The sequence below is a fragment of the Lasioglossum baleicum genome, chromosome 15, assembly GCF_051020765.1.
Source record: "Lasioglossum baleicum chromosome 15, iyLasBale1, whole genome shotgun sequence".
NCBI lineage: Eukaryota > Metazoa > Arthropoda > Insecta > Hymenoptera > Halictidae > Lasioglossum > Lasioglossum baleicum.
Window position 1 is genome coordinate 4,822,990 of NC_134943.1, and position 25,437 is coordinate 4,848,426.

The 25,437-nt window shown below is 38.1% G+C and overlaps 3 protein-coding genes across 4 annotated transcripts; 1 reads left to right on the plus strand and 2 right to left on the minus strand.

The window, feature by feature from the left end:
- Nucleotides 1-1,627: 1,627 nt before the first annotated feature.
- LOC143216269 (uncharacterized) lies at nt 1,628-13,224 on the minus strand. Of its 2 annotated transcripts, XM_076439161.1 has the most exons (18): nt 12,813-13,224; nt 12,040-12,131; nt 11,785-11,961; nt 11,564-11,703; nt 11,297-11,475; nt 11,091-11,221; nt 10,860-10,991; nt 10,549-10,782; nt 10,251-10,344; nt 10,107-10,182; nt 9,766-10,026; nt 9,510-9,698; nt 9,065-9,220; nt 8,853-8,986; nt 8,438-8,770; nt 6,627-8,331; nt 5,752-6,477; nt 1,628-2,493 (listed from the first exon to the last, which is right to left on the minus strand). In XM_076439161.1, exons 1-18 carry the CDS (start codon nt 13,170-13,172, stop codon nt 2,276-2,278), a joined length of 5,337 nt encoding a protein of 1,778 aa, XP_076295276.1. In that variant the 5' UTR covers nt 13,173-13,224; the 3' UTR covers nt 1,628-2,275. The 2 variants fall into 2 exon arrangements, with proteins under 2 accessions (XP_076295276.1, XP_076295277.1); XM_076439162.1 differs by lacking the exon at nt 10,860-10,991 and having other exon boundaries at nt 12,813-13,223.
- Nucleotides 13,225-14,070: 846 nt separating this feature from the next.
- Nucleotides 14,071-18,508, minus strand: Dzip1 (DAZ interacting zinc finger protein 1). The gene is made up of 9 exons (XM_076439163.1): nt 17,980-18,508; nt 17,541-17,905; nt 17,103-17,471; nt 16,919-17,035; nt 15,685-16,857; nt 15,402-15,579; nt 14,829-15,336; nt 14,638-14,758; nt 14,071-14,579 (listed from the first exon to the last, which is right to left on the minus strand). Exons 1-9 carry the CDS (start codon nt 18,098-18,100, stop codon nt 14,283-14,285), a joined length of 3,249 nt encoding a protein of 1,082 aa, XP_076295278.1. The 5' UTR covers nt 18,101-18,508; the 3' UTR covers nt 14,071-14,282.
- A 422-nt stretch (nt 18,509-18,930) lies between these two features.
- On the plus strand, nt 18,931-20,567 carry Sf2 (splicing factor 2). The gene is made up of 3 exons (XM_076439183.1): nt 18,931-19,270; nt 19,846-20,230; nt 20,304-20,567. The coding sequence occupies exons 1-3, from the start codon at nt 19,101-19,103 to the stop codon at nt 20,493-20,495; spliced, it is 747 nt and encodes a 248-aa protein (XP_076295298.1). The 5' UTR covers nt 18,931-19,100; the 3' UTR covers nt 20,496-20,567.
- Nucleotides 20,568-25,437: the final 4,870 nt, after the last annotated feature.

The window sequence follows — 25,437 nt, forward strand, 5'->3', positions numbered from 1 at the left end:
CGATCTGGCGCCTGGTCATCGGGAATATGTCAGATCGAGTTGTTCCACGGTGAATACAAATCATACGAATCTGAATGCAATCTCTTTGTCCATCTCATTCCCTTTTAAGATACCAATTTTACTAATTTTCTACTTTCCCTACTAAACATGCAATCACAATTACAATCTTATAGTATTACAAAAATATGGATCATTGAACTTTAAAGAATCTACAAAGTCCTTAAAAAGTAATTCTACAATGTTCACAATTAAGATATAAAAAAATGTTTCAGTTCAGAAATTTTACATTTTTTTTAATGCAGCATCCGTGGATAAGTATTTAATAGATTGCGGAAAATGATTCGCAGTTAAGGATTTTTTGCTAAATTGTTTAATGAAAATAACAATGTCAATGGTGAACGAATAAGTTGACAGAAGAAAGTACAATAGGAAGTTCGGTAAAAATGCATATTTGCTTTTATTGAAAAAAAAAAGAGAGAAAGTGTCTCCGTGTAGGTGTGTCAGTGGTATTGTGTATCGGACAGAAATTGATCGAGGATCGTGATCTACGATCGTAGCGATGTCGATACATCACCGACAGTGTGTTCGCTCGTTACCGATACATCCTTGATTAAGTTCATCGCGCAATAATTCAAGGAGATGTCGCAGCATGACGCGACGTCACGTTTCTACGATCTTCCTTGATCCGCGATCGGATCGAAGGCCGATTGAATCAAAACCAGCCTTTCGACAGGAGAATTCGTTCCTACTATATTTATAGATATACATATACATACATACACTTTTTCTGCTTTTGTTTTTATTTATAATATAATATATATCTATATATATATATACCTATGGCTCGTCTGTATCTCATGAACAAACGCGTCACCCACCCTCGTACATTGTACACAAGGTGTTTCGGTTTTTAATTCGTCTCTCCGCAAAGGAAGAATTGCTATAATTGTTACACGCTCGTCTACTATATTAAAAATATGAAGTCGACTAGGCGCCGACACGACAACGACACGACGACAAATAACGACATTCGTCCCCCTCGTCGACGACCTTGCGAAACGCCGTACCGCAGCAGCTGTCCGCTGCACTGATTTTCCACATTTTTTTGTTTATCTTTCTCCCATTTGCAAACGACTGTAATTCGCATATAGGGGCCACCGCGAAAAATCGTCGAAAACCGGAAACGCGTTCCCAGTCAGTCGCGTGTTCACTCGCATCGGCCGTGGCAGTATTACATTTATCGTTTGAGGGGCAGTTGGCTCGATGCAAGAACAACAGAACTCCCTTATCGGCCAGAAACTCCGGGCACTATCACGCTTATCGCGTTCCTTCCCGCTTCACTTTTTTGAAAAACTCGCGGGACACGCGTGCGTTCTAGTCCGAGGGTTCAGACTACTAGCATAACGGATTCCTAGACCTCGCCGAGCGACAACGTTTCACCTACGCCAATAACTTCGCAGGTGGATCAATAAATCTGATGTTATCCGATAATAGTAGTAGGCGTCTCGCTTAGAAAATGGCATAGCAATTTTGGCAGTCGTGTGGTAACCTTATCAATTATTCTATATCCTTACTTGGAAATTTCACTCGCACAACAAGGTGTTGCTCGAATGGAAGATACAACGTATAGTTAACACTTTGACAGCGGTTTCTTGATCATAGTTCAATCTTTGAAAGGCCATAGCTGAGTACTTCAGGCTTCTACTATTATAATAGTAGTGAACATATAAAATATTGCCCTACCATGCTAGTTCAAACATTGCGACTACAAATTGAGGAAACTAAAACGCGTCGACTGCAATCAACTATAGACTTTCAAGCGACTCTAGCTGCCAAATTGTTAAGCAACCCTCCATTCTGTGTGAAGCTTCTACCTAAATACAAATTTTGGCTACCTATAATAACAGACATTAAACATCTTGCGATCCACCTGTTCACACGTTTATGTTATTGACGGTAGGGTTCGTCACTATGACAATCAGAAATTACCCGTTAGTCATGGGGGTCCTCGCACAGTGGACCACCTGCATTAGCCTATTCGCTGCCACGTGGACTGAAGGGAGTTGCTCAGGGTGGCGCTTTACTGATGCTCAAAACTAAAATCGCCAGACAAAATTCCGTTCAGAGCCATGCATTATTGTCTGCCCGTGGAAAAAGCGTGCTGCTGGAGTATTTTAAGCTCAGCCGCACCCTTAGCAACGGATAGCTCCCGTTGATTCTACATCGAGCCAACGTGCCGAAGTTGAGGGTGTCTAGAGTCAGTATCGTTGGGAAATTAGTTAGCGGCGATGACGGCGGCAGCCGCCGCGGACGATGATGACGACGACGATGACTTCTTCTTCAGCACGATGTCCTTGATGTTCAGATTGACCTTCTCCTTGCGCGGGGGCGGCACCGATTGCAGGCAAAACCTCTTGAACGCCTCCAACTCTCGTTCAGCGTCGTCCATCTCCCCATCCTCAAGGTCTATATCTTTGGGCGTGAATACGCTCTCTGTAAAAGACACGCTCTGAATACTAGAAGTTGATGGCTCCTCGTGGAAATAGAGGTTTTGGGGGGAGACAAGGGACAGAATTAAAGTTTGCTGTGCATATAGTCCTAGAGTATCATAGTTTTCTTATTTCTCTCTTTGGTGCAGCCTGCTACTGACCGAGTACGGGTACACGGGATCGTACAAATTGAAAAGAAACTAATCTGTGGGATGAGTTACACCCATAAGCCAGACTCCTATAATTTTTAAGAGAGGCAGAATCATTCCTTTCGATGCCATCGTTTAACTCATGAATAAAACACAATTTGTTGATTTAAAGTATAAAGCAGATTTTTCTGATCTATTCTTTCTGTCCCCGAAATTATGAGAGTCATTGAAATGGCTTGTCTGAGGTGGATCACTCTGTAGAGAACCAAAGAAGTCTAATGAATCTTGGATAGCGAAGAACGTCCTATGAAAAAGAGAAAAGTAGAAGATCAAGTGTATGCGTGTATGAAAAAGAAATAGAGAAGAGGAGAGAATGAAGAGATAAAGAGAGAGATATAACATTTGAGACTTGGTCTATCCATACTCATGCAGCATTTTGAGTGACCGACAGGGAAAAAGAGAGTAGAAACGTTTGGGCAAAATAATAAAAATCTCTTTTTATTGAAACACGTTATTAGCAGATTAAAAAAATATTCTTGGTCGGTTCTGATATCACAATGAAATGACCAGGTAGCAGACAAGTTAGTTATCATGGTCAAGGAACTTGAGCTAAGCGTGACTCTCTCTCTCTTTCTCGAGTGACCAACGTATCTTTCCTTTATCTGTCCTTTCTCTTTCCGCAGTCGACCAGTGTATGTGCAACAGACTTGCAGAATCGAGTCAGTCGATCGACGTCTATACAGATCTAGAATCAGAGATCTCTAACTGTCATGCTCCCGTCGAGAGTTCCGCGTGCTTACGACCGTCGTTGGCTTCCTAGGAGGGACTGCCACCCCTGACAGAAAGGGCTCGATCAGGGACATGGGTTTGACCATGAAAAAATGATTAAGAGAGCTTTTTCACAACCATGGTTTCAAAACCATTTAAAGATTCGATTAACAATTTTTAAAAATATATTTTTGAAGGCACTTCCTATATACACATCAGTCTTATCAGATTACTTCTTCATATAATCAGTCTTTATGTAGTTCTTAATGGAGCAACTATAAATTAATTGCCAAAGATTGAGTAGTTAACGCCAGGACTACCAAATGGAACAATGATCCATTAACACTAGGTTTCCTGAGCAATAAAAGTGACTATTTTACATTACTTTCTAAAAATAACGAAAACGTTTCCATCCGAATTTTTTAACATTTTTAAAAATTATATATACCCAAAATATTTAAATAGTTTATGAGGAAAATGATATTATACTTGTGCTTGATAGCTCGTTATTACCTTGGTATTCGTCATAAATAGAAATATATGAAAATAGTGCTCAGCATGCAAATAATTATGGCAGAGGGTAAATTGCTCGATCGAATACTTTTTGCCAAGGGTAGCTGAGAAGATGACCAAAAGAAAGGGACGAATAACTTAGAGGTCCCTAAGTATAGAGAGGCTACAAGCTATCCTAAGTCCAAGTATGAAAGTTATACAGGATGTAACACGACAAATGCATCAACCTCCAACAAGGTCGCAGTGAAAAATTCATGGGAAAAGTTCATGTAGTCATATGCCTAATCTGATCATAATAAACGATACTGATCAATGGCAGCATACATTGGAGATGTACGATGGTACTTTTAAGTACCTTCTACGAAGATACATCAATAGACAATTCCGTAAAACGAGGAAGACCGGATCTAAGATTGCATCAACTTTTCGTCATCGTTTTTCAGTGCTGAAGCCACCCTTAAAATCTGGCGCACTTATTAGCGTTACACTATGTACAAAGGTAATCTGAACTACTGTCAATGTATTAGACATACTGTGCACTCCAGAATTGACGAAACGACTTCCAGCAAAAATGATTCTCAAAAACAATTTTAAAATTGAATTTATTTAACTGCCTCCTTAGTAGAGCCAAGAAACACAAAGATACCCAAAGAAATAAATTTGTGAATAATTCCTCAAGGGTGCATCTTTACAATCTCAATAATCGCAAATTAACATAATTATTTACTAGAATTCTTCGTCACATAAGGGTCTGAAACACCTGTACACAGTGACACTCGTTCAAGATCACTTGGTGTATGTACAGGGTGTCTTTGAACTGATATAAGCCAGAAAGTAGTGAATTCGCATAAAAAAATAAGTGGAAGATTTAGAATCAAATTGTGTGGCCTAGGTTTATTCATCTCCCAACATTTCTATAAATCGCGAACAAAAATAAATCTTAAACTAAATAAAATTTATTCAGAAAGTTAGTATGGTATGAAAATTTTCGACTTGCTTTCTTATGCAAATTCACAGCTTTTCAAGTGACAGGATCAGACCAGAGACACCTTGTACGTGATAGTTAAGGCTACAGATTGCATTCGACAGAGAAGTCACCTGGATCATCCAACAAAACAAGTCGTCGGCACGCGCGAACACCGAAAAGAAAATAAAGAAAAGATAGTGCTCACTGGCCAGAGTTTCTTCCGGACCGATCCCCTGAGAAATTCGTGGCGGCCAATTTGAGGAGATCCCGACTGTGTATCATCTGGTATTTGAATAAATCTTTTGACCTAGCCTCGTCCTAACGCGGTACACTGTCCACTCCTGACGAAACGAAACGAAAGAAAAACCGTCGTCAGTACGATCCAGCCTACACGTTCGTGTGTCCGGAGACTCAATACTGGCTGTGTTGTCAATTTATGGATTTTGTGTGTCATCAACAAACAAGTCAATTCAACTAACTCTAGTGCCGGGAGCGAGGAATGCTGCCCAGATGTGTTGGTGTGCGTTTGAATCATTTCACGCTAAATCGTGACAGAGATTCGATTCCATATGACGTAACGATCTAGAGTAATTAATATTAGGGGAAGTTTAAGTCATCAGTTTCTTGGTTTTGCATTTGTTTATACAATCGAAACGATGACTCGAACTCACCCTAATATCAAGCGCACCATCTCGTACCCCATTCTGAACAAAATACATATCTCTGACATCGTCCGCGAAGGATAACAGATTTAACGCGGAATGACCCGCACGTGTATATGTGTATCTGTGCGTGTCTGTTAAGGAAAACAAAAAATGAAAGAAGCAAATTTACATGTTAAACTCTGATTATTGTTGTTTCTCACCAACGAGGTTCCAGTCATCGCCGCACTGTCTCGTGCCGGTTCCGCGTTTTTTCTTTTTCTTGCTCTTGCCGTTACTCGACGCCGCTATCGAAGCGTTTATCGCTTCCCGGACCGCCGTTTTCGCGCTCTGTACGGCCTTTATGCTCGTCTCTGTCCTCACCTTCGTCAGGGTCACGCTGGTTCCCTTCAGATTGATACCGTTCTCCGGTATCGGTTGACCGTTGGTCACCTTGCTGATCTGGATGTTAGCCAGATCGCTGAGAGTCGTGCAGTCTGGGGTCAGTCTACTTCTCAGTTCGGCCAGACTCGACGGGATAATACCATTGGTATGTTTCAGATTCGGACCGTCGGTTGAGGTCCTCGAGGACAGGTCACCTTTCACTATATAATCAGGCTTCGGAGGGGACGTGAGCCCCGCGTTGATGGCTTGTTGCAACGCTGGGCTCCTGATGGTCACCATGCCATTTTCGGACACTTTTATGATAGCTGCCTGCTGGGTCGGTGGGACCTTCATCGGGCCAAACGCAGGGTTCCTTATAGTTACCATGTTCGTGTTAGGATTGTGCAGTATTCTGGCTGGTTCGTCGGTATTCTCGTTCACAAAGGAGTCGTTGTTCTGCGCTGCTGTTTGATTGTTGCTGTTAGCAGAGTTAGCTGCATTTTTGTTCTTCTTTTTCTTCTTTTTCCCGGTGGTACTCGAATTTTGTTGTGTCTCCTTGGGAACATCTATATAAATCGAAAAGGAAAGTTATACAGGGCGATTCAGGTAAGTGTGCCACCTAAATTGCTTGTAAACTATCCGGTGTATGAAAAAATGGTTGAGACGAAAATTAAAATAAATACGGACATAATAACCTACTCCGTATAGTACTCACCTTTATCCGTGGGCTTGGGAAGTAGGTCTTGCTTCAGTTTCCCAGTGTCCACCACAATCACGTTACCCCCCGCCTGAGGGCTCGAGTAACTGGATTGGACGCTGCTCATTGGAGCCGCGATTATAGTGGTTTGCTTGGGAGGGTTTACCGGCTTGGGCAACGGGGCTGACCTGATTGGCAATGGCTTGGCAGGGGCGTCGACCTTCGTTATTGTAATACCAGGCGGTAGCTTCAAGTTTTCAATATTGATCTTCGAGTTCGCGCTGATGTCCTTGAACTGGCTGCTCAAAGGCGAGTTAACACGCTCTGTAGCAACAGGTTGAATTTCGGAACGCTGCTTCACAGTTGACTGCGAAGGTAGCTTACACTGTATCTTCTGATTATCATTTTTCGTTTGTTTACACGTCACGTTAGCACTCGTGTTTTTATTGCTCTTGTTGGAATTGAGCTGGTTGCCTTTGTCTTGCTCCTGACCCTTTGTCTTCTTATTGTTTTCATTGTTGAGATTCGGAGACGACTTCTGGGAGACAGGCGTCTGTGGTGGAGTGTTTATTTTATTCTGTTTCTTGCTGGACACGTTTTGCTGCTGATTCTTATTTTTGTTCACTGTATTCTGCTGCAAAACATTCTCTTTGTTCTCAGTATTCTTCTTATCTTTCTTCGACTTTTTCGTCTCGGTTATATTCTGCTGTTGCACCTTCTTCTCGTCTTTTCCTTTAGTTTTATCGCTGTTTCCTTGTTTAACGTTCTTGTTATCACAAGTTTTATTTTGCGAATGTTGCTTCGAGTTGTTCGTCTGTTGAGCTTTAGTACCCTGTTGCAACGAGTTGTTGTTATTACTGTTAGTATTGTTGTTGTTGTTGTTATTTGCTTTGGCTTTCTTCTTCTTCCCGCTGATGTTCTGGTTCTGCTCGCTCTCCAACTTGGGAAGGGAGACCTCCTTGGTCTGTCCATTCACCAGCGTGAACAGCACCTTATCCTCAGCCGGCGTTTGACCCTTCAGCGTGATCGTGACCGTTGGTTCCGTGCTGTTCGACTCCATCACCCTCTTTATGGTGACCATCTGAGGTTGACTCTCGGCCTGAACCGGTTTCTTTATTTCCTTCGCCTTCGCTTCCTCCAGTTTCTTCAACTCTTTCTTCTGCTTCTTCCTCTCTTTCTTCGTCAATTTCTTCTCATTTAAGTCCACCGCCAGCAACTTCTCCGTACCATTCGTGTTACTTTTCGTGTTCGTACCGTTGGTACTTGTCAACGCCTTGTTATTCTTATTAACAATCTCGGCTTTCTCAGGTTTTCCGGTCGACTTATTCGTCTGACCAGCGGCCATCGTCTTCTCCGTTTTATTTGAATTAATACTTTTGTTCTTCGCGTTCGTATTCACAGGTGCAGCCTTCGTTTTGCTATTTATACTAATGGTACTACTACTACTACTGCTGCTACAGCTACTACTAGTGTTGCTACTATTGCTACAAATTTCTTGCTTGTCTTTCTTTTTATTACTTAATTGCTTTACAATCGGCAACACTACTGGCGGTGACGTGGGTAAAATAGATACTTCGGGTAGATTACACTGAGGTAATAATCTTTGAGGAACGGGTTTCTGCGGATCTACGACTGTGATCGTCACTTCTGGTGTCTTTTTCTGTAATTCTATCAGTTTCTGTCTTTCCGCCTCTTGCCTATCTCTTTTTAATTTTTCTTCCACCTGTTGTATAAGACAAATTATATTAATATTATGTCGGAGAAGGTACATATGTCAGAGGGTTCCCGCACACCTCTAACAGAAACGTTTCGAATTTCTATTAACAAACCTTCCGCTGTTTCTGCCTGGCCTTCTTCTCCGCTTTCTTATTATTATCCTTCTTCCCATTCTGATTCCCTTCAATGAACTCCAACAACTCCTCCAAGTCCCTCTGGTCCCTCTGATCCTGTTGAACTGTTAGGGTAGCGGAGACTGGAGTATTAGACCTAGGCGCCGTATTGGCCACTGTCTTCGTTTCCGGATTCGTGTTCGTCGACGACTCCGAGGAACTCTTTGAAGGGCTACACGTAGCTTTACATTTCTTGGCCTTCTTCTTGGTCAACAACTGCCTTAACCTTTCTCTCATTTCATTATAATTCCTACTAACCGGCGCTACAGAAGGCTACAAGAAATTATTGAAAATATGATTCGCAAAAATTGTTAAAATTTATCAATCAATTTTCAAAATAAAGATTTATACTTACAACTCCATGTCCGAACACTTCGCAGTAGCAACAGTCACAATGCCTACTCGAGTCTCTTTGTGCTGAACTACTGGTCGAACAGGAGTCCTCCTGACTGCTTCCGGAATCGGAACAATCACCGTCCCCGGAACTCACTGAAAGCGAAATATATAATACAATAAATTGCAATTATGAAATCGGTTACGAATAGAATTGTCGAGTGGTGTACTAACAGTCATTACACGACACTCTTTTGATGTGCTCGACGTTGGCCTGTTTGTGACACGCGTGCGACGAATGAGCGTTGTGTGTGTGAGATCTGTGAGGGGGAGCCGCGTTTTTAACCAGGTCCGGAAGAGGTCCGTGCGTATGTGGTGGATGAGTTGTACCTGTTTGTAAAAATTCATACACCAAGTTTTACGAGGTCGTTGTACAATGGGGACTTCAATCTACAATCCTTTTGAGTTTTTACAACTAGGTGCCCTACACAACTTGATGCTCTATCAAATGGTTCATAGGCCGTTTAATTTGGTCCAAGGACATTTTTGACCGGCTATACCGTTTGTTTTTAACATTCATAAAGAATGAGACTTTCGAAATTGATTTTTTGAGGTGCTCTCTCCAAGTTTTCTATATGAACGAATTGTTTGAAGCTGAATGGAACGATTCACCACTTACACCTACCCGGATGTGTTGAATGATTGTGAGCGGTGTTCGGCGTCTGTGTGGTAGAATGTCTAGTCTGCGTTTGAGCGGATTGCGTAGAACCAGATTTAACAGCCGGTTTACTTGGCTCGGGGTTAGTCTTCACGGTCGTCGGAGATACAGACTTCGGATGGTTGTTCGCTGCAGCCGTTTCAGGTACAGCTAACAATATTATCAGCGTTCATAATTATGGTAACGACAAAATTTCCGTTGGTTTTTTCATAATTACATTTCGTTAGGCAGGGACATGTGTCCCATTTCCGTTTCGAGTTCAATAAACACGGACACGGAGGATTCTCTAATACTTCTTTCTTCCGCTCCGTTATTTCCCTAACATGCTGATACACGCACGAACAAGGCTGCGGCTCGGTTCTTAGATCAGTATCCTCCCGTGTACTCTTCACTTCGATCCCATCGATCTTCGTCTCTTTCGACTCAACTGGATCCGCCTTTTTCTTCACCTGCGTCGCCGAACAATTCGCTGTGTCTTCTAAAAGTGTAATTCAAAGCAATGACTAACACGATTCTACGGAAAATCATTTAATTACCGCGTCCCAAACGATACTTTACCTAAAAAGCCATTAATGAGTTGTGAAAATGGATTTTCTATTGGTAGTCCTATACTTTCGGTGTCGCTTTTATTCACCTGCGGATTAATACGGTTAGTTAATTTGGGAAATGGAATAATGTTAATGGGATGTAAATTCTTCTCACATTAGACGACACTGGAGATCCTGTACACGTGTGAAACTCGCAACATTTCCCGTCTTTTGCGTTGCTTTCTAGGCACTCTCCTTCGCTGTTAGTCCTGCAAAGCGAATTTACAATTAATAGGAGTTTCAGCGCTTCAGTTAGATGGAGCAGAAGCTGAGATAATGAGTTGTTTGAAATTAGTGGACAGTTTATTATGAAGCATAAAATTATCTTTGGTCCTCGCCAAAGCCGAGAAGCAAGGCGATAATAAATAATGAATATAACACTTCAGCTGCAAATGCTAGTTGAATTATCTTACCCATTCGCATAAATAGCCGTAGCCACAGCGTCCGCCGTCTCAGCCACTTTATAAAGTTGGTCTTTGTTCAAATCGTCTAACAAGATTTGAACCATTTCGGCAGACGAGGGCATATTCAGCGAATCCAGACTAAAGTCCGGAGTTGGACTTATTGGCCTACTATCCATTTCAGTGATAGTAACTTTCTCCTGCAACTCAAGCGTCGACAATTGACCATCGGCTTCTGGCAATTCGCTGTAACAAAAGTACAACACTGTACCACTAATCTAAAAACTTGGAAGAATTTTGTTTCGTATTATATCACAACGTACTTTCCGCTATCGAGCGACTTGTTCGACATACGTTGCTCCATAAATTTCCTAGTCACCGAAAACAATTCCCAAGTATTCCATATTTGCCTAAGGCTGGTCATTCGAACTGCTTGTTCTGCACTGAAATGTGTGCTGTTTATGAAACTCTGATCATACATTCATTCACCTGCGCTAAAGCCACCGAACGCTTCTGCTCGCATCAAACAGAAAATAATCTCTGAAATTGCTTACTTGTATTTGTCCATCCATGGTTCAGTGTCCGGCCACAGATCCCTAATTTTCGTCATTTTATCGTCAAACGCTAAATACCGATGTACAAGACCTTGATACTTCGAGTCTTTCAAAGGCAATAGTTTCCTTAACTAGACAAACGAAGAAAACATTTATTCCTAACTGTACTGTTCGGTTATCTTACTATGGTGTTTTCATATATTTACCTCTCCGATAAAAGGAGACAAATTATTTTGTAACATCGGGTCATCGTATACATAGATCTGATATAACTTTTTAATGAAACAGTCCCACGTGAACTTGCACAAATAACCTTTCAAAGGTTTTACTAATTCAGAAATTTGTGATGCTGTCGATATCAATGCATCATAATCATCTAAGAGACCTGCACATATAACACATATGTGTAAGGTCAGTTACATACAGTGGCTAGAAAAGTTTTGTAATCTTAATATAAAAGCTGTTCAAGCTACCTGTAAGAAAAGTTTCTGCTAAATTATTTACACTATGATCACGTAGAATAGCTATCAATCGAACTTTTACTTCTACAACAAATTCTCGTGCCTGACTCACTAGCCTCATGGATAACTGTTCGGAATCCCAATTGCACAGCCTGAAAAAGATAAATCATATTTAAATATACCGAATTCGTATCGATAGAAACCGTGGATAGAATATCATTCCTTGAACTTACTGTAAAACAATTTCATGCATATTGTCCATAGAAAGTGCATTCTGTGGCAACTGCAAGCTTCCCGGATTATGGGAGGCTTCCAGAGCAACATTGAAAGAGGCACGCATATACTGTTGCAATTCTGTCCACAGGTTTTGGAACTTCATGAATTTCTGCAATTCCTCCCTACACAAATCTCTGCAATAAAAATGAATCATGTTCAAATTCTCTGTTTTTTCGTTCAATACAAAATCACTTGAAAATGACGATAGTTACCTTCTTACTTTGTACGTGTCCCTTTGCACATATCCAGGATCCCTTGCACCTTTTATGAAAGCATTCACTGCATTCATGTCTATTGCCACATTCTGGAAGCAGAACAATCAATAATAATCAACAGCAGAAAAGCACAACAAATTATTCTATTCGAAACCAAATGTTTTAGAAAATTCTTTATAAGAATTGTCTTTAACGTAACGAATACAACATATTATAACTTCTATTTGATATAATCGCAATTATAAAAAAAAAAGGAAACGGAGTAAAAACTATAGAAGAATGAAAACATATTACAATCTAATAATACTATCTTATATACAATATTAATTGTATACACAAAATTCACATTCTATTTAATGGAGCAATACGTAATGCAACTTTGACATTGGAGTAAAACTAAGGATCTTTCAGAAATCATTCTTATACAGCATGGTTAATGTTCTTCACGTCAAAAAAGAGTGAAAAACATCGTATTGACACAGTGACAATGAAAAAAAAACGAGTGAAACGTCGACTCGAAGTACGTACGCGTGATGTCCGAGGTTTGGCAACGAGTTAACTCGTCATGCGCGCTGAAGATGCATTTCCCCGATGACGAGTTAACTCGTCTCCCCGGTGTGAACAGGTTAAGATAGATAGAAGAAGAGGATTCAGAGTGTAGAATATTAATGTATACTAAACCCATCGTTCTTCCGCGAAAGTAATATCGATGGTTTATGATCGATGGCATTCGGAGGGGATGCAATTACATTGGGTGATGGTGAACGTACCGCGTCAGGGACCAAGTCCGCGACGACAGGAGACCTGACAGCGTCGCTCTCGTAAGCGTCATCCAGGTCCACCTCCTGTCGCGTTTGCTCGTCGTCTGCAGCGGTGCGGGTGTCGCGAGGTATATCGTCTGCGTGTTTCTTGGCGAGAACGTCACCCATCGCTACTACGTTGCTTTCTCTCGTCCTATTGCATTGACCGTCCTCACCGTCGCTGCCGCTCATTCTATCACCGCGTGGTGCAACTGGTACACCAAGTGGATCGTTCGCGAGCACTCGAACCGGACCACACGGCAATCGATACGGTTTTCCACGGGTTTTACTTGGAACCGCGTAAACACCTAAACCGCATTCAATCAACATTCGCTCAATATGGCGTCTCGCGTGCTCGTCCCACAGTTCACCGCCCTAACACCAGGCGACGCGTTTTGGCGATTGCGCACAGTCTTAGACCATATAAACCTATAGACACGACACAGATAATTTTCCTTGAAGAAAAGATGAACTGAATTTGTGAATTTGATTCTGAAGCATTCTGAAGATTAACAACTTTCGCATATTATGCAGGTACAGTGAGGTACAGAACGTTTTTTACATATAAATCGATCACATTTTACTGTTATTGTATCGGTGTCGGTCTACCGTGTCAGCCATTTTGAAATTATCTTAGGAATTATCTTGTGACGTCACATTTTCACTGATCTTTTCTTCACTGGATTTTCGGCTTTCCTATACGCATACGATACGTATGCCGAGCTTATAAGTATATGTAGTCTAACAATAAGCGCAAAAACGCACAATAGTGATTCGGTCACTGAACGATAATCAAAAGTTCGCGGTGTCAAATCTCAAAAATCTACTGTGACATATTACAATAAGCAAGGCACATTGCGCGACTCGATCATTTGATAACGCGCTCTCTTCTCTTCCTAAAATCATCTGTAAAGTTGAATGTGTCCTATATAACAATTCCGATACCATCCTTTCGAGAACATCTCATTGATTTGTGAGAACCATAAATCCCGCTGCTAAAATGTTAAAAACGTATAGTGCCATCTATAAGAAAAACGTTCGAGTGAGTAGACAATCTACTCCTATAATTTGTCTGTGGAGCTACTTGAAAAAAACTATCACGTTCTTGCTAGATGGCGCCATTATACGTTTTAGTTTGGCGGTATATTTAATTTCAATTCTGGCTGTGCCTAAAATTTTTTCTCAATATATAAATACAATACAAATAATTTAAATTAAACACATAGTATTTGAATCTACTGTTTCATTTATTCCCTGTACAAAAATGTATTGTTAGAATAAATATAATAATCATTGACACAATGATTGTCTCTTTGGTACCATAGACTAGAGAAGATAAAAAATCAATCAACAATATCGTAATTGTTAATATCAAGGCATTATTTCGTAGTGATTCTTCACTTTATAAACTCTTCTTCTCGAAGCACGTCTTACTGACGTTTATTCTAATTTTAAGATATCATTAATTTCAGCATCCAAATCTGAAATTTCTGATACTGACTCCATATACAATGCTTCTGCTGTTTTATCCTTTGAATTACGCGGAGCCGGTCGTGGTACCGAATTATTTAATTTAGAATTTAATGTTGATCCTTTAAGCGAACTTTCTAAAAGTGAACTTATATTTGTAGAACTCATTTTTGGAGTATTAATGTTTGGACTTTGTTTATCTTGTATATATTTCGAAGAAAATATCGTTTCAACTGATCCGACAGGCTTTTGTCTCACCATACTTAACTAGAAATAAATATATTTGTTTAATGTTATAGAAGATTAAACACGCTTTATAAGTTACCTTCTCTTCGAGTTTTCTTGATATTTCTGCGATTTTATCACTTTGGGACGTTTTCAGCACTATGTTACTTGTATTTTTGAAGCCTTCTTTTTCTGGTAAGTGTTTTTGTTCATCAAAAGCACTATATAAATAAAAAATTATACATGAATTTTAAGTATTATTAAAAAATGTTGAAAGTAGATCGTTTATACCTCAAGATGTCCCAGCTTTTCTCATGTGATTGATCTTTTTTATCATCATAATGAAATGAACTTTCTGAGTCTACTTCATCTTCCAGATCGAAATTAACTTTCTTCTTTATTAAACTGTTCGATGATCCATTTGCAGATTTTAAAACACTTTTATTGTGTTTTGGAGATATTGAAATGTTTTGAGACTCTAACTGCATATTTGAATTATCAATATCTTCATTCCGGATGGGTCTAACGTCTAACATAGTTTTGCTATCTCTGGTTTGATGGTGTACAGACTCAAACAGAGATTTCATTTTGCTCAAAGAATCTTGTGGTTGCGGTGTATTGTCTGCTAATTTGGTTAAACTTGACACTTCTACTAGACTCTCCATATTTTTGTAACTCGAGATCTTTGCAGGTCTTACAGACAATAATTCATTTTCATTTTCATTTCTAATCGAGTCGTCACTTTCTGGAGAAGAATATAATTTTCGATCCGGCGCTTGCAAGATAGAAACAGAAGTTCCTGAAAAAATAATCATTTACTCTTTTAAGTACTCAAAAAATCAATTCACAAAACGTATTAATTACCAGAATTTTTCCTATCTCTAAATGTTTTTATTGGCGTTGATTTAGCATTACGTTCGAAATTATCTGAAATTTCTGTTTTCGAATGTTTAGAATGTTCTGCTCCTTTTCTGTCTTTAGAGATTTCCTTTCGAACTTTCTGAATTATTTTCGATTTCATCTCATGATACTTTGGTATCTTCTGAAACAGTTAATATGAAAGATTATAAGTTTTCTTCCTTCTACGATTTACTATACATAGTTTTAACACTAGGTTTACGGAACGCGTAAAAAAACGTTTCATTACCTTCATAGAAATCTTTTGATGATGCTTCAGGATATCCATTTTCTGTTTAAATGTAGCCTTCGGTATTCCCTGCCATTCCGGATCTATTCCTATATCTTTCAATTTCTGTTCAAACGCATCTAATAAATTTTCTCGCAATCTCTTACGCGATACATTATGTTGTGTTGTCTTTTTAGCTTTCGAATGAGTTGGTGGAGTTGATCTACGATTATTTACTGGAGAGTTATTGTTAACCACAGTAATACTTTTGGATATAGATCGAGAACTTGACTCAGAAGTGACCGACTCTGAATCCATTTCAGAACTTACATCTTTCTTAGAAGTTTCTGAATGTATGCTATTTTTCGTGCTAGATAAAAATCTATTATATATACTTCTATCAAACATATCTTCCAATTTTTTCGGCGTAGATTCATTCAACTCGCTTTTTATAATAAAGTGATCATTTTCCTCACGGTTTGTGTGCTTTACTTCATTAATAGTCCTCTTTTCTGATTCAGAGTCTTCAGACTCCGACCCATCACTTGTAGTAGAACCTTTCAAATCTTTCTCCACGATCTTCTTATCATCCAATTTTTTGTGCTTTACTATATCTTTACCTTTTTGTTTAATACTTGCTTTGTCTTCGTACGGAACATCTTTGTTTCCAGATTGTACCGTGTGAACGGTTTTCGTAAATTTATTTTGTGGTTTCACTGGAAACACCTTCTTTTGCAATTGTGGACTCGATGTATCATCGAAGTCCTCTACAATTATTTGCTCCGTTTTCGCGTCTACATAATCGTTCTTTTTAAAATTTCGTCTCTCTGGTTCTTTTACACTTATTTTGAATTGATTTGGTATCGTAGGTTGATCATGTCCGCCTGATAGCTTTTCACAATATCTATTTTTCTCATTTAATTGCGAAATGCTTAGTTCATTAGACAAGGAGTGTATCCGTTTACTTTGTTCGGATAATATATTCGATTGATTCGCAGTTTGACGCTCCAAATCGTTAACTTTAGACTCATATTCGGTTCTCATGTTCTCAGCTGCTCTCTGTGTTTGCTTTAGCTCCATCGTGAGTCTCTCAACATCATTATGATGTTGATTTTCTAGCTGTTCAATCTTCGACTTCCAAAAATTTTCCTGTGTCTGTAGTTTTGCTTGCACATTTTCTATATCTGGAGTTAGCTGTAAAAGTGCAATATAAGCAATTAGCTTGAATAAACCTTGCAAAGCAGCGTTTACTTACTCTTTCGAACAACTGATTCCTTAACTTTTGAAATTCTTTTTCCTGCTGATTCATTAATGTATGTACACTTGTTTCTGACGTCTTCTCAGAAAGTATTTTCTCTTTCTGTCTTAAGCTCTGTTAAGGAACATTTGTTCATTAAATGATAAAATAGTATTATAATTTTTTCCCATCTTATACTTACATGTATCTCATCAAAGAGCATAGTTTTCAAACTTCTTATTTCCTCTTGGTATTCTTTGTACCCTTGATTTTCCTCAGGCTTATTATCATGTTTAATATTTTCAACTTCACTTTCGGACAGTCTTTGATCAGAATCTCTAACTCTTTTTTTTTCAGGACCCTTTTCAGATTCGTTCCTTATTACTTTCTCTGTCTCATTCAGTCTTTCCTTTAAGTTTTTTATCTCATTATGCAATTTTTCTGTTTCGCTACGATAATGATCATGTACAGGAGAGGAAGTCATACATAAGTCGGACATGTACGCGTGTCTTCTTAAAATGTGACCACTCAAAAACATTGAAGATATAAATGTTTTCGAGCAGTGTGGGCACTAGAAAGGAAAATGGACTTTACATATATAGAAATTGTAGCAACACAGTGTGCAAAATAATATTATTACCTTAAAAATTTCACCACTACTATCTCCAATTTTAGTTTCTATTAACTTACTCCTATCCTTTGCCTTCTCTTTCAGATGTTTTACCACTTCCTCTAAAGTTTCAATTTCTTTCTTTAATTTAACATTCTCTTCTATCTTTGACTTCAATTCATCTTTTAATATTACTACGCTATGATCTAAATACTCTTTGCAGTACAATAAATATTCAACTGCCAGTTGTGCAAGGCGGAAGAGTTTTACAAAACTAGAATCTAAAATCTTAATGTCGTATTCGCTTTCTAAAGAATAATCTATGACACTGTTTATATTATCGTCGATCACATAGAAATCTCTGTCTCTTATGATGCGATCTATATCTATGTTGCCTGAAATCATAATCGTATCAAACATATATAAAAATTAGATATATACTGTGCTCATATAAACAGTGTAAACATACTTATACGGTTCCAGTCTACTCGTATCCTGGACTTGTGCATGTTAAAATAAAAACCTGATTCCCTGGCCAGCTTTGGAAAATCATGACACCATTTGGTGCCAACGCGAAATGAAAATGCCATTTTTATTTATTTACAAATTTCGTTATACGTGTTTGTGCATTGTTTAAAATTACTCTCGTAGAACTACCGATTATTTGAAAATACAAAACGACGAAAGGCAGTGAATGATCGTAATACGATCAGCATTATTGTTACTGCATTTAAAATGAAACAATTCCATTTCACGAAGGAAACAATAAATAATATAACCACCTATTGTATTTGTACATTTCGAGGTTAAAAATAATTGATGTAAACAAGATTTAACAGGTGTGACAAGCTCCGAGGAGTGCCACCTATGTATTTACATACAACTTATTAATTGACGTATTGTGTACTCTTTTATTTTACAAATTATATTTTTACCTAAATAGACAATCCAAGACGAGAAAAGTTCTTGACATAAAATAACAGGTTCAGTATAAAAATCCAATAAAAAATACATTAACAATGCTGAAAATTAGTGGATATAATTATGTACATGACAACTAAAAATAATTTTTGCAACATGACAGACCATTTTACATAAAAGTCTAATTTCAGGTAATGCGATTTTCAATTGAAATTGATGTAACGATCGGAAATTTATACGATTAGAGTAAATATTATAAAACAGATGGGATGGTGTGCAGAATGAAATTTCTGCTTTCTCATTTGAGGTCGTACGCGTTTTAATAAATTCATCGTCGAGGGGAATTAATTGCATAAATTTAATAATAAGGAATAACGATGGCTTTCAAATATAAATCGCTGATTGGCGAGGAAAGGAATGGCGATGCACGACACGAGACATAATTGGTCGTCGGCCGCATAAAAATGTCTGATAGGTTCGTTCACATTCGTTTAGCGTTCTTGATTTTCTGTGCCTTTCGTGATCACGCTTCCCCTCAACCGGTACCTCCATCTTGTTTGTTTCATCAATAGATGTACATAGTGTGAAACTATTCAAGGCGTTAAATATTGTTTTAAAGTGTTTTTATACGGGTCTCGCAAACGTTGAACGGTAACCAGAGCTGTGAACATGTCTCACGGCGGTAGGAATGAATGTAGAATTTACGTGGGTAATTTACCGCCCGATATAAGAACCAAAGACATTCAGGACCTTTTCTATAAGTTCGGTAAAGTTATCTTTGTTGATTTAAAAAATCGTAGAGGACCGCCGTTCGCGTTCGTCGAATTCGACGATCCAAGGTACGCAGTACAAATTTATGATTCTACAAACTATACCTACTTCCTCTACATATCATTTACTATTATCGGATATTCTAATTATCCGTTTATCTTATCGTTCTATTTTTTTCAGCGAGAATAGTCTTATTATTTATCTTTGCATAGCCTTCAGGAATTCAAATTGTATTTACTGATTAATTACGGTTTATTAAGATTAATCACAGAGGGATATTGATATTTTGGATAAATATTTATTGAAAATATACATGGTGTCTCAGGTTGTAATGGTCAAACTTGGTCGATATATTCCATAGGTTGAAATAGGAAGAAAATGTTATATAATCATAAGTGGTTTCATGATTTCTTAAAAAGTTATAACAAAAATAATGTATATGCAACTGTAACAGATTTGTAGTTATAACAACAATATGTGAAGATAGATAAACAATATTTACATGTAGTTTGTCTATGCAAGCTGTAATTATACTTATTTTCTCATCTAGACCCACAGAATTTAGTGGCTACACTTGATCATTAAAACTTGGAGCACCCTGTATAAAATGAAACATGCAGTACATATGATACCTTGTTTACAGAGATGCCGAAGAGGCAGTGCATGTAAGAGACGGATACGATTATGATGGTTATAGATTAAGGGTTGAATTTCCAAGGGGAGGTGGACCTAGTAATAATTTCCGAGGTGGCCGTGGAGCTGGTGACACTGGAAGAGGTGGCCGTGGTGAAATGAGTAATTCTAGAGGTCGTGGACCTCCAGCAAGAAGATCTCAGTACAGAGTGCTTGTTACTGGATTACCACCATCCGGTAGTTGGCAAGATTTAAAAGATCACATGCGCGAAGCCGGTGATGTATGTTTTGCGGATGTTTATAAAGATGGTACGGGGGTTGTTGAGTTCTTACGATACGAAGACATGAAATATGCTGTGAAGAAGTTGGATGATTCCAGATTTAGGTCCCATGAAGTAAGTTTCATGCTGAATGATTAATTGAAACAAAACTATTAGTATCTGTATTACGAGTCTGTTTTATTTGCAGGGTGAAGTAGCCTATATTCGAGTGAAAGAAGATCATAGCAGTGGTGACAGGGGGCGCAGTGAAGATAGAGAGAGAGGACGAAGTCACTCGCGAAGCTACAGCCCACGGCGTCGTGGTTCACCCACATATTCACCATTACGGCGTAATTACACGCGATCAAGATCTCGCTCCAGATCTCGTTCATACGACTAGTGTGTACGTATATGTTTCACATGGTAATATAAGTAAAAGGCTTATCGATATTTGCTTTACCATGTTTCATTATTACTGATTTGAATTTCACTTAAAGACACCTTCCAATCCAAATTGATTCTGTACAAATTATGAAATTATTACTCTTCACGTTGCTTGAATTTAGTAATTGTATTGTATGTAATGTATAGTTAGAGCACGGTTCGTTTTGCCAAAACTACTTCTCAATAATTTCGTCATTTATTTCTGTTTTATTATTTTATTTATCAACTGATTATTTTACGAAGACGTATCTGAAGATTATTAATTATTCGACTAAACCGGAAATAGTGATTAGACTTTTCTAACAGTGGACACTAACATAACGTTACAATGTCATTATTCTCTTTGCTGAAATAAAGAGGAATCGTGCTCATATTAATTGCATATTATTGTTGATGGTACACTGATTAGAGTTACTTTTACGTTTAAAAAAAGAAAATACATTCCTTTGTGTATTTTACAATTTATTTTGACACCACAAGTACATTTGAAATGTGTAACAATTTTGAAGTATTACGAATGAGAACCTAAAACGCAGTGACTAATATAACCAGTCGTTTAATCGGTATTCACATGGATAAGTACCTTTTGTTGTATAATTACCAATATTATATCTACGTTCAAAGTGAATGTTCTCATTTAACGGATTAATATGTGATCATTCTCATTGCACTGCACAACATCACAATTGGTAAATGTACGAGAATACTTAACTTGATGTGAATACAGCGTTTGATTGTCGTTTTACATTTATTTATTCACAGTTGCAGTGTTGAGAGAACAGCACAGTTTTAAGCATATTTAACATCTAAAATTCATTCAGGCTTCTAATACTAAAAAAATGCTTGACATGAAAATTTACGAAGCTAACATATTGTTTTTTCTTTTATTGTTGATTGCTAAAAATTATTCTGTATATGTTTAAAAAAAAAGGAAACAGTGCTATGAAATAAGTACATATTTTTAATATGTATATATGATCTGCAGACAAGAATATGATACAGTACAGTGAAAATTGATTCGACTATACGAAAAGATTTGTTGAATTCATTGAAAAAGGTACATCTTCCTAAGAGAAGCATTCATTTTATCAGATAAATCGTGTGTACAGACAAATACATCAAGGTTGTTTACACGGCTCATCGTCGTTCAAATTATCACGAAAGTTAGTTTCCGTTTTGACTATATAATGATGACAATACAACATACTCCTTGTGCTGAAAATATAATATCTAGAGAATGTAATACATCGATAACCATCAAACGATGGTACATATAAGGCATAATGTTTGATAAACGTAGGTGAAAAGATTTATTTTTTGCTAAACAATCGATAATCATACAACCAGTTCGTTTTTTTCGAAAGAAGAAAATTCTCACAGGTATCTCTTATTATGTATTCTTCTTATTTACTCGATTCGGTAACAGATTAAAAATACATTTTTCCGTGTATTCAAGTGTTCTTTAACGACGATCAATCGGGCCACTCTTTTGGTTTAAAGAAGAGACTATGTACTACTTCTATACGAGAGAGAGAGAAACATAATTACTGAACCTATTATTGTTACGAATAAACAAATAACATATCTGTTACAATCGTATGGATAGATCCTGTGAGACATCCATATTATAGTAAATTTTAAGTTATACACGACCCATCTAGAGAAATGTGTTTTTACCGTCAAATGATTTCATTCGTATCGATCATGATACTTTTCCCACCACACACATTTCTCGGTTGACGTTTTCCTTTTCGAGATCAGAATAATTTTTTATCCATTACGTCTGACTCCAGAAAAGTGTGCATTCTGAAATTCTTTACGATACATTCGAAATGGTGAAGGAAAACAATGATTTCGTGTATTCTTGAGACTATTATTATTGCAAATAAATACCGTGACTTCCGCCCGCGTTTGCAACTCCAAAAAAAAATTTCGTGTTGAACACCCGCAAAATGTGTCTCTTCGCAAAAACAATTGCTCAACCGTTATCGCATTCATTCGTTCGCCCGTGAGTCACCGGTGTTGCATTTGCAATGGTAAAATTTTATATATAACATTAATGCATATTGTATAAGGGACTAATGTATTTTTTCTTCTTTTGTATATTGGATTGGATTATAAACACAATGAATGAAAAACTGAAATCGACACGATCTTGCTTCTTGGATGGATATAATACACATTCGCTTGACGGTGGGATGAGATGGAATGCGTTTTGGATGGATTTTGTATGGAGCATATATTATAAAAAGGATTAAGACGTATAAAAAAATGGGAATGAAAATAATGAGACAGAGTAAGGATACTTTCAAGAGGAAGTTCAGGATCAGGAGAGGAATATCGGATAATGAAAGAAGGGATCCATTTCATTCAAGGATTCTCAAATTAGCTGGATTTTCATCAGAAAACGTTGGCAAATCCATTTACAAGGATTCGAAACGATATCGTTCCGTGTAGTTTCATTTTTTGCATTGCCGGGCAAACTAAAGCGACCTTATATAATATTCTCCAGATCGTGGTTTACAATAGAGCAGTGTTTTTAACGTTGACGAACTAAACATTGAGGGAATGATCGAAACCGTGACATGGGACACCCGGTAATGAACACCTTTTTGGGACAGTGATTTTCATAAATTTTTTCTCTTACGTTTTTTCCGAGACCGTCCGGAACTGGTAATGGGAATATATGTAAACCTTGCGCAAATATTTTGTTTTTCGCAGAACGGCTTCGGTCTCCGCTGTTTTCGTAAACGGGAGTATCACAATCGTACGGTTTTGTCGTTCCGAAGACAATAACTCTAAGCTTCTTCCGAAGGAATTCCGGTTAACCAGACTCATTCATTCATCTGTATAAATCGGCGAGAATACGAGACACGAGAATAAAAAAAAAAGACTGGTTCCAACACGCGAGAGGAGGACGAACCACTCCTTCAGCAAGTCTTCTTCGTTTCTCGTTGACTCGTGCAACGAGGGTTCGCTGTGTAATAGGAAGTTCTGCGGTTTAGCATTCCTCAGGATCCAAAGGAGAAACAGGAGAAAGTGTCCCTATATAAGGAAAACTGTCGCGATTTCTGTAAACTAGCCCTGGCTCACAGCCTTCGTTCCACTTCGGGAGTCACAGCCTCGTCTCCGAACCGTTCTTCTCTCGACTATATATCTCGATCTTGGATTGCATTATTGATCGATCGTGTGTCCTGTCTCGATAACGAACTATCATCGTCCGGGAAACTATAACGCGCAAGAGGATAACGTTCGGATTATTCGTTCGGATAAACTATAAAAAAACAGTATCTAAACGGAATATCCTTCATCTGTTAACAAGGAGCGGCTCTCCCCTAGTTGTAGAGGATCTCCCGGGACAAAAAAGTCTCTGTAAAATGAAAGACAGGATTCGGCAAAAAACGGTGGGATTAGGATGCTGACGGAATAATTAATTCGCTAATTACGTTCATGATGGATTCTTTGGATGTGCGGATGTATAAAAAATATACATATATATATACAAATATATATATTGGCTCTGGATATAGTCGCCGGATCGTGTGTTATAAAATGGATCGCTTGGATCTTTTGACCGGATACCGCTCTCAGGATTCATGCTCAGGATCTGTAAACGGATTTGGATTAACGGTGTGTCGATCTCTGATCGAGCATGAGCCTCTCGCTCATGCTTCAAATAGGTTCTCACGGATTTCTCGCCTAGGTCGGATACGGGATTTGGACTTGCACTTAGCGGGATCAATACATACAGGATATAGTCGGATATCATTTTTCACGGATCGAAAAACGGATGTGATCACTCGCTGTAAGGTATTTGATCATGTTTAATATCTGACGTCCCTTCGATATATATACATACACAACATGTACACAACATATAATATTTTTCTGCATGCATCTCTTCTAAACGAACAGTATTTATATACCGCCCACTAAAAGTCCCACTCTATTTGATTTTGTCACCAGAACAATTTGTCTACCATCAGAAACTAACTTAAATAACAACAGACGTAGAACGCTGTCTGTTCGAATGAATATTTAAGTGTGTTTGACCTAATCGTTCATGTCCTTTACGTTCAGCTTTGAAACACCGTTTGAGCCCCCCCCCCCCCCAGAAAGAAACATGCTCGAATTTTTTGGCAGATTGAGTGTCTGTCCCCTTGCCCCACCTCCGAAAACCACTTTCTCTCTCTGGTAGTATTAACCTTTCCAAGATAGTATCCACCATTTTTTTCCACCCATCGCCAAATAGAGAATTAATTGTTACATCTTGGTATTTACATTCTTTTTTCTTTGTTCCTCGGCGATAGAGATTTTACAGAGCTCCTGGTCGTTGATATCTAATCGGGAAGAAACAATAAACGATACGCTTCGTTGCCATTCATATGTTCTTGGATATCCTGAACTCCTTTCCTCAACTAATGTGTATTATTCTAAAGTACTTCTTCTTCTTTTTAATTATACCATTGGTATTTAGTTGACTTTCTTTTTGTGTGCCTGACGCAGGATTTTAGAGGCAAATAGTCTCATTTTCCTTCTATAGAATCTATTATAGATCTCTCGTTTATTTTAGTTTTATTTGCAAAATGTTCCAGTTTGATTTAATCGAAGAAAATATATAGATTATTGTGATCCATTAATTCTTAAGAATTACTTCTATCGAAGACTTATCATTCATTTTTCTTAATTGGAATATTATTCATATTTTTTTTCTACCGCAATATAACGTATTAGAGAAACAATTTGGTTTCCAAAAAGTGGGGATTTGAATGTATAATAGGGATTCTGGAACATCCATATCATTAGGTGAGTAACATATGATATGAAGAGAAAGAAGTATAATTCTATTAATCTTCTGTTATCAGTAAGTCCGTTTGGATGATCCATTGAATCAAGAG

What these genes read in the sequence shown, in the direction of transcription:
- Dzip1 (XM_076439163.1), bottom strand. Translation starts at nt 18,100, where the DNA reads ATGGCATTTTCATTTCGCGTTGGCACCAAATGGTGTCATGATTTTCCA. An exon ending in AGTAGACTGGAACCGTATAA is followed by an intron (nt 17,906 to 17,979) that starts GTATGTTTACAC and finishes TTATGATTTCAG; the next exon opens with GCAACATAGATATAGATCGC. An exon ending in TAGAGATAGGAAAAATTCTG is followed by an intron (nt 15,337 to 15,401) that starts GTAATTAATACG and finishes TTATTTTTTCAG; the next exon opens with GAACTTCTGTTTCTATCTTG.
- Sf2 (XM_076439183.1), top strand. Translation starts at nt 19,101, where the DNA reads ATGTCTCACGGCGGTAGGAATGAATGTAGAATTTACGTGGGTAATTTA. An exon ending in GTCGAATTCGACGATCCAAG is followed by an intron (nt 19,271 to 19,845) that starts GTACGCAGTACA and finishes CCTTGTTTACAG; the next exon opens with AGATGCCGAAGAGGCAGTGC. An exon ending in CCAGATTTAGGTCCCATGAA is followed by an intron (nt 20,231 to 20,303) that starts GTAAGTTTCATG and finishes TTTTATTTGCAG; the next exon opens with GGTGAAGTAGCCTATATTCG.
- LOC143216269 (XM_076439161.1), bottom strand. Translation starts at nt 13,172, where the DNA reads ATGTTGATTGAATGCGGTTTAGGTGTTTACGCGGTTCCAAGTAAAACC. An exon ending in TGTCTCCTTTTATCGGAGAG is followed by an intron (nt 11,222 to 11,296) that starts GTAAATATATGA and finishes TCGTTTGTCTAG; the next exon opens with TTAAGGAAACTATTGCCTTT. An exon ending in CCATGGATGGACAAATACAA is followed by an intron (nt 10,992 to 11,090) that starts GTAAGCAATTTC and finishes TTTCATAAACAG; the next exon opens with CACACATTTCAGTGCAGAAC.